Below are 9,544 nucleotides of genomic sequence, written 5' to 3' on the forward strand. Positions count from 1 at the left end.
GTTTAGGGCTGTTGTACATAGGGTCGCTATGAGTCGCAGTCGACTCGATGGCACATAACAACAACAATATGTACCACATACAATGTTGCGGTGCCTAATTTGCCAGTGTCATCAGTTCATATGTAATATTTCCAAACTTTATGAAGATACTGATAATAAAAGGCAATAATAGCTTAAAAATATAATAAGGTAGGAAATTTATGTCAGAATCAATTTACAATAAAGTTGTTAGAATAGAATCCCCCTAGAAGTCAGGGATGACCTACACACACACACACGATAGTGGTGTTGGGTGTCATCAAATCAACTATGATTATGACTCATAGCTATTGTCTAAACTACAGATCTAAATCTATGTCATTGTTATTGGTGTCACTGAGTTCAGTATGACACATAGAAACTTTCTGAATAGCAGATCTGAACTCTGCCTTATCCTGCACTATCCTCATCATCCCTAACACACATGAGCATACCTGCTGCAGACACTGTATCAATCAATCCCACTGAGGGTCTTCTCCCTTTTACTGACCCTCCGCCTTTTCAAGTATTATGTCCCTCTCCAAAGAATGACTCCTCTTAAAATACGTCCAAAGTATGTGAGATGAAGCTTTGCCATCCTTGCCCCCTAGGAACACTCTGCTTGCACTTTCTCCAAAACATACCTCTTTTACTAATCATTGGGTCCAAATTTCATTGCAAATTGACTAATAGACTTTACTCACAGTAGTAGGGTTTATTAGGAAAATAGGTTGGGGAGTCAGGGAGGCAAGGAATATCATATAATGAAAGGCGAGGTTTAGTCCTGAAGTGTCAAACAAGAGTAATAACAAAACACAATTTCTCAATAAGTTCAGATAGCTTCTTGATCAACAAGTGAAAAGTGTAGGTTCAGTTTAGCAGCATATATAAACCTCTGGTTTCCAAAAGCATCTCAGAGCTGTTACTAGCCAGCTTTACCATCAATCACCCTGTAAGCAAACCTTTAGCTGTGGCTTCATCTCCAGGGACCCTCTGGTTACAACTTTCCACAGCCTCCTTACAGCAGTGCCAGTCTTTTCACCATCTGCCATAGTTTATTCACCCTATCTTCACCACCATTTTTCACAGTGTGGAAAGTGCTCTCATATTGGTCCCACAGCTGTTGATGATTTTCAAGACCATGTGTCTGCAGTTAAGGTAACTGGAGACCATTCCTCCAATAGAGGCTAATGCAATGGTTAGAAAAGTCAATTTTCAAAGTTTCTGACACCACAGATCCATATGGTCAAATTCCTTTCCATAGTTAATAAAACCGAAATAGACAGTCTTCTATAGACATCTAAACCTATCATAAATATAATAAAGGATATATAGTCATATGAAATCAAATATGCAATAAAGATTCATTATTAATAATAAGTAGTGACTGGAATGCAAAAGTTCAGAACAAGGTAAAAGAACCAGTAATTGGAAAACATAACTTGGTCACAGAAATAAGGCTGAAGATATAATTATAGAATTTTGTACAATCAAAGATTTATTCATTGCAAAAATATTTTCTAAAAAAACACAAATCGTAACCATACCTATGGACAGATTTATTATATCTGTTGAAAGAATCACTGGATAAGTTAAATATCAGCTAAGACCAGGCCAGTTGCAAACTGTGGAAAAAACTATCACGTAGTCATGTGCAAATTCAAATTGAAGCTAAAAATAAAAATAAAAATAAAATAAACCCCAAAATATGACCTTGAGCCTATTCCACCTGATTTTAAAAACCATCTCAAGAACAGGTTTGAGGCACTAAACATTAATGAATGAGGACTAGATGAGCTGTGAGATGACATCAAGAATATCATTAATGAAGAAAGCAAAAGGTCATTACAAAGAAGAGGGAAAAAAGACCAACATGGATGTCTGATGAGATTCTGAATATTGCACTAGAATCCAAAAAGCCAAAATAAAGTGAAGAAATCAGGATGTTAAAGAGTTGAACAGAAGATTTCACAGGGCAGCTCATGAAGACAAAGCAAAGTATTATAATGAAATGTGCAAAGAGGTGGAGTCAGAAAATAAAAAAGGAAAGAACCTACTCAGTGTTTCTCGGGCTGAAGGAACTGAAGAACAAATTTAAGCCTCAAGTTAAAATACTTAAAGATGCTATGGGCAAAATATTATATTATCCAGGAAGCATAAAAAGAAGATGGAAAGGAATATACAGAGTCCTGTATCAAAAAGGAATTGGCTGACTCAGAACCATATCAGGAAGTAGCATATGATCAAGAACCAATGATGACAAAGGAGGAAGTTCAAGTTCCTCTGAAGGAACTTGCAAAACATAAGGCCTCAGGTAGGATACCAACTGACATATTTCAACAAATAGATGTAGCTTTGGATGTGCTCATCAGATTGTGCCAAGAAAGCTGAAGGACAGCTATCTGGCCAACTGATTGGAAGGGATCCATATTTATTCCCATTACCCAAAAGGTGATACAAAAGAATGTGGAAATTATCAAACAATATCACTAATGTCACATGCAAGCAAAATGTTGTTGATGATTATACAAAAATAACTGTATCCATACATCAACAAAGAACTGCCAGAAGTACGAACTGGGTTTTATAAAGGCCATTGTACTAGAGATATCACTGCTGATGTCAAACAGATCTTAGCTAAGAGATTATTAAAGGATGTGGGTTTGTGGATTTTGTGGTTGTTTTTTTTTTAAAAAAATTTATATTGACTTGCTTACAAAGTTCATATACGATGTTTTCACACTACCTTTCACTCACATTTTATCATACAATCATTCCCATTCATTATGTTTTCTAAAATTAATCACCATTGGACTATGCCCATCCTTACCCTTGTCTTTTCAGGTCCCCACCAGATTGTTCTCATTTCCTTTACCTCCTCCTTTTCCCTCCACCAACCAAATTGTGCATCCCTGTGATTCTACCTCTACCCATCCTCATCCCTCAGCTCCCACCCCTTCCCTTCTTGGATTCCCATACATGTTTTACTAGTTATCTATTCAGTAATGGTCTTCTGCAGTATTTGTCCTTGTGAAACTGAGTTAGTTCACTCAGAATAATGCTATCCGTTCCCTTCCAACTTATGTAGTATTTTTTTAAGTGTTGCATAGTATTCCACTGTGTGAATGTACCACACATTTGAGCTGTTTCCATGTTCTTGCAATAGTGAATAATTCTGCAGTGGACATTGGTGTACAAATCTCCATTTGTGTCTCAATTCTAGTTTCCCTGGAGAATATTCCTAGCAGTGGAATAGCTAGGTAATACTGAGTTTCTATGTTCAGCTTTCTGAGGAAATGCCAAAGTGTCTTCCACAGTGGTTGTACCAGTTTATAATCCTACCGACAGTGAATTAGAGTTCCCACTTCTCCACATCCTCTCCAATATGTATTGCTTACTGCCTTGCTAAACTGCCACTGCTACTGAGGTGAAATGGTATTTCATTGTGGTTTTGATTTGCATCTCTCCTATTGCCAGTGATTTTGAGCATTTCTTCATGTGTCTGTTTGACATATGAATATCTTCCTCTGTGAAAAGTCTTTCCACATCTTTTGCCTATTTTGTAATTGGGTTATCAGTCTTTTCTGCTGGTGCTCCATAGTATTCTGTAAACTTCTGATGTGAAACCCTTGTCTGAGATGCTATTGTCAAATGTAGTTCCCCCTTCAACAAAATGAATTGACACAGTGCCTTCAGCAATGAATTATAGTGTATCAGAGATGATGAGACTAACACAGGATAGGATGGGGTTCAGGTCAGCTGTATACAGGGCCACTATGAGTCATACTCAACTCGACAGCACCTAGCAAAACAACATACACACACATATAGTTTTGTGTATATATACACATAATAAATATATATAAATACAAATACACACACACATAGGGAACTCTGGTAACCTACTGGTAAAAGGCTGAGCAGCAATCTGAAAAGCAAGCAGTTCAAATCCACCAGCTGTTCTGCAGCAGAAGGATGGGCAATCTCCTCCCATGTGATTAACTAACTGCATCTGAAAACCCACTGGAAGGTCAGCTAGGAGTCTGACTCAATGGCATACAATAACAATATACACAAACACAAATACAAACATATATACAACTATGTATATATAACTTGTATAAGTGTGTAACTTATATGAGTGTGTAATTTCCCCAAATCTTTCTTTTCTTTCTTTACATAAGCTATAGATGAATTAACCACTATAAACCTGGACCAAATAGAATTTATAGTCAAGCCAAAAGTGCATAACCAAGAGAGAGAACAACAGAGATAGGGCAACAAGAGAAAAAAAGGATAGTAGAAGATATAAGAGATAGGACTTATTACAAATTATTAAAAATACTTCATGGTTTTGAAATATTATTTTCATCACAAATAAAGTCTATCAGTGTTTTACTCTTAGTTTTTTAAAAAACAGCTTTTGAAAATATGGCAATATCTTCATCATTACTAATTCTAAAATAAATACAAACTCACTTCATCTGCTTTCACTGAAGCCACTGCCAACTCCTTCTCCTTCACTGCGAGATCCTGAGAGAGCTTAGCAACGGACTCACTTGCCTCCATCAGTTTATCAAGACCTTGAAAACACACACACACACTACTGCTGAATGCATGAATACATATAAGAACTATAATAAACATGAGATTATCCTTTATAAATAAAATCTTTAAAATATCCATACCTTAGGAGCAACAATACTGACCATATTACAGAGAGTTTCAACAGAGAGTTAGGGAGCTCTAAGTGAAGGGAATTTACCTGCTTTAAAAAGAACATTACAATACTATATTGGATAAGATACTCTTAGCCAGGAAACATACACTTTCCTTGCCTTTTTATTGCCTACTCCTCACACCTCTGCCTTGCTCCCTCCTTTTGCCTGCCCTCCCCTGCACTCTCTCTTTGGCTTTGTAAATAGTTTTTAACTATCATTTTTGCTTTAAATTATATCATACCTGAAGTGGCAATGAGGTTGATAATATATGGACATTTTTGTAGTTATTTTTGTTATGAAAATGAAAATAACTGCTAAAATGTGTATGATTGGCTTGTGATATTGGATTGTTGTTATGATTGTTAGGTGCTGTCAAGTAAGACTCAGAGTGACCCTATGAACAAAAGATCTGAACCCTGATCTATTCCATGCTATCCTTACACTTTCTGACACACAAAAGCCCATTGCAGTAGTCATCATGTCAATTCTCCTGGTTGAGGGTCTTCCTCTTTTTTGCCAACCTTCCACCCTTCCTAGTGTCATGTCCTTCTCCAAGGAACAGTACCTCCTAGCAACATTTCCAAAGTATGTGTGGCAAAGCCTCATCATTCTTGCCTCCAAAGAGCAGTCTGGCTGCACCATCTCCAAGACATATCCAATTTTTCTTCTGGCCATCCATGGGGTGTTCAATGCTCTTCTCAAGTATCACAGCTTAAAGTTGTCAATTCTTTTTTTGTCATCCTTATTAACTGTTCAGCTCTCAGATGCATAGCAAGAAATAGGAAAGACTATGGCCTGAATTAGACACAGCTTAGTCCTCAAATTGATATCATTACTCCTCATTAATTTGGATAGGTCCCTTACTACAGATTTTCCCAGTGCAATAAATCTCCTTATTTTCTGCTGGCACCAAGGATGTTAACTGTGGATCCAAGCAAGATGAAGTTGTTGACAGTTTCAGTCTCCTTTCCATCCATCATGACATTGCCTACTGGTCCAGTGGTAAGAATCTTTGTTTTCTTGACAAAGATGCAATGTCATACTGAAGGATGCACTCCTTGATCTTAAAAAAGTGCTTCAAGTCCTACTCACTTTCAGCAAGCAAGGTTGTGTCATCTGCATAATGCAAGTTATTGATGAGTTTCCCTCCAATTCTGATGCCACACTGTTCTTGACAGAGTCCAGCTCTTTGGATAATTTGCTCAGCACACACACTAAAGACATATAGAGAAAGAACATAACTCTGATGCACTCCCTGATGAATTTTAAACCATGCAGTATTCTGCTCTGTTTGCACAACAGCCTCCTGCTCCAAGTATAGGTTCCAGGTATTGGGGTGGACTCTGGTTCAGATCATCAATTACTCATATGCAAGTTCAAATTGAGGCTGAGGAAAATTAAAACAAATCCAAAGGAACCAAGATATGATTTTTAATCAATTAATCTGAACTTCAAGATCATCTCAAGAATAGGCTTGAGGCATTGAACACCAGTGAACAAAGAACTGATGAGTTCTGGGATAATATCAACAATATCATCCATGAAAAAAAGCAAAAGGTCATTACAAAAACAGAGGAGAAAGTGAAAATTTAAATGGATGTCAGAAGAGACTAAAGATTGCACTGGAGCTTTGAGAAGTCAAAACAAAAGGAAAACATGTTGAAGTGAAAGAGCTAAACAGAAGATTTCAAAGGGCAGCTTGAGAAAACAAAGTATTATAATGGAATGTGCAGAGAGCTGAAATTAGAGAATTAAAGGAGAAGAATTTGCTTTGCATTTCTCAAGCTGGAAGAACTGACAAACACATTTAGGTCTCATGCTACAATACTTAAAGACACTATTAGCAATATATTGAATGATCCTGAGTCATAAAAATAAGATGGAGAGAATACACAGAATCATTGTACCAGAAAGAATTGACACTGAAAAATTTAAGGAAATACAATATGAATAGGAGCTAATGGTAATCAAGGAGGTAGCAGAAGCTGCATTGAAGGCACTGACAAAAATAAGGCCTTGGATGCACTCACCAGTCTATGCTAGGAAATTTGAAGGACAGCTGTCTGACCAAAGAATTGGAAGAAGTCCATATTTGTTCCCATTCCCAAGAAAAGTGATCCAAATGAATGTGGAAACTATCAAACTATATCATAGATATCACAAGCAAGTAAAATATTGCTGAAGAGCATTCAAAAATGGCTAGACCAGTACATTGATAGGGAACTGCAAGAAGTTCAAGCAGGATTTAGAAGAGGCCGTGGCACCAGAGATATCATTGCTGATGTCAGATGGATCCTGGCTGAGAGTAAAGAATACCAGAAGAATGTCTGGTTGTGCTTTATCGAGTATACAAAGGCATTTGACTATGTGGATCATAACAAGTTGTGGCTAACATTGAGGAGAATGGGAATCCAGGAGCATTTAATTGCACTCATATGGAATCTATACCAGGACCAGGAGGCTTGGATTATAGAGAGAGAAAAAAAGTAACTGGTTAACTAAAATTTCTCAGATTCCAACTGGATTCTAGACAGTAAACAGCACTGATAATGGTCAGGTCTCTAAGGGAGAAAAGAAACACCTGTTTTTCTCTGGGGAAAAAAGCACTGATTTGCATCCTTGCCAACTGCCACAGTGCAAATACATCCACTGTGGGTGAGTCAAGCTACTGAGAGATTCTCAGTAATGCTCCTATTTTTGTGGGGTGTCACCAATATTGTCTATGACTCACATCAATGTAAAACAGATCAAAACTTTGTCCAGTCCTATGTCATCTAACAACGTCCACCATATTCAAGCTCATTGTTTTATTCACTACGTCAATCCTACAGTCGGACCAGGAAGCAGTCTTTAGAACAGAGTTAGGAAACACTGCATGGTTCAAAATCAGGAAAGGAGTATGTTAGGGATGTGTCCTGTCTCCATACCTTTTTTTTTTCTTTAATTTAGGTTGTTTATTTTTCATTTCAATGGACATCTACAGAGATTTTGGGATTCCATTCATTCATTGTTGCACCCTTCTCCCCGCACAAACCCCTCCCCCCCCCCATTTGCTCCTCTCCTTGAAAAGCAAAACTCCCTCATTGGTACACAATCCCCCCCCCCCCCCCGCACCTCCCCAAACTCCACCCCCTACCCCCAAATACAATCCACTCTGCAACCCTCATTGCATACTCCTACGATAAAAATTTTAATCTATATGCAGATCATTCAGGAGGCTGGGATTTACGAGGAAGAATGTGGCATCAGGATTAGAGGAAGACTCATCAAACTACATTCTGCAGATGACACAACCTTGCTTGCTGAACCTGAGGAGGACCTGAATCATTTGATCAGAAGGTCAAGGACTACAGTCTTCAATATAGAATGAAGTTCAACATCAAGATGACAAAGATTCTCACCACTGGTACAACTGGAAGCACCATGATAGATTAAGGTTGTTAACAATTATAGCTTGCTCAGCTCCGCAATCAACACTCTTGGCACCAGCAGTCAGGAAATCAAAAGATGAACTGCATTAGGTAAGCTTGCTGTCAGGGACCATCCCAGATTATTGAAAAGCAATGATGTCAGTCTGGATACTAAGGTGGGCCTAACCCAGGCCATGGTCTTTGCTATTACTTGCTATGCATCAGAGAGCTGAACAATGACTAAGAGTGACAGAAGAATTTTTGCCTTTGAGTTGTGGTATTGGAGAAGAGTCTTGAACATAACACGGGACCACCAAGAAAACAAATAGGAGTACTGAGTGAGCCGAGTGCAGAGAGAGCTGAGTGCACGAAGATGGAATTTGAGAAATACTACTAAAATAATTAGTATGGGAGCCCCAGCAGGGAGCAGGGAGCCCCAGAAAGGAGTCGTGGCGGGACCCACCCACCAGGAGAAGGAATTTGAGTGAAGTACTTAGTGAGGGGATCACTGCTTTTTGCTGGACCAATTGTGAGACCCCTTCACCTTAAGCAGGAGGGAGTGAGACAGCTGGAGCCTGACTGAGGTGGCAGACCCAGTTAGTTCTCAAGAGGAAAAGTAAGGCTTCCTAGTTTTCCATTCAGGTGCCCCTCACCTAGACTCAGCCCTACCACATGAGCCTCCGTGAGTGGCCCCCCAGACCCCCTGTATGTCTATGCGTGTGCCCACCCTACATGCATCTGCACATACACCTATCCCTTGTGCATTTGTGTGTGCACCATCCCTACATGCATCCACGCGTACAGCCACCCTATGTGCATACATGCACGTGCCTACCCAATCTTGTTCTGGAGCAGTGACATCAGATCAAGAACCTATCATCACCTCAGGCATGGTACGGCCACCCTATGTGCATACATGCACGTGCCTACCCAATCTTGTTCTGGAGCAGTGACATCAGATCAAGAACCTATCATCACCTCAGGCATGAAAAGCTCTACCACAGCAATGCGACAAAAGACACAGACTACCTCACTTCCTACACAAGCTCAAAGCAAGATATCACCCCCACCCCAAAAAAAATGACAGAGTATCAATGGATTTCCTGAAGTCAGAAAGTCAGATGGAACTTTCTGGCACATCATTTAAAAGAACAATCATTGACTATTTTCAATGTGTGATAGACAAATTGAAGAATTATAGGACACTGCAAGAAAAAACCAGGAGGAACTTAAAAAAAACAATACAAAACAATGCAGATAAAACTAATGAGGCATTAGAGGCAATGTAAAAACAAGAAACCACTATCCAAAATATGAGGTCCAATGTTTCAGATGCTATCAACATGATGGAGGGACACATGAACAGAGTTGAAGAGATGGAACACAGAACCAGTG

At 38.9% G+C, this 9,544-nt stretch overlaps 1 protein-coding gene across 1 annotated transcript in view; it reads right to left on the reverse strand.

Annotated features, from left to right (window-relative positions):
- Positions 1-9,544, reverse strand: part of DNAH8 (dynein, axonemal, heavy chain 8) — a 555,032-nt gene that overhangs the window by 200,386 nt on the left and 345,102 nt on the right. The window contains 1 exon segment of the mRNA XM_006882162.1: positions 4,498-4,601. Within this exon segment, the coding sequence (XP_006882224.1) occupies positions 4,498-4,601 (104 nt within the window).

The sequence above is a fragment of the Elephantulus edwardii genome, unplaced genomic scaffold (genome assembly GCF_000299155.1).
Source record: "Elephantulus edwardii isolate Elephantulus edwardi_28Jun2011 unplaced genomic scaffold, EleEdw1.0 scaffold00017, whole genome shotgun sequence".
Lineage (NCBI taxonomy): Eukaryota > Metazoa > Chordata > Mammalia > Macroscelidea > Macroscelididae > Elephantulus > Elephantulus edwardii.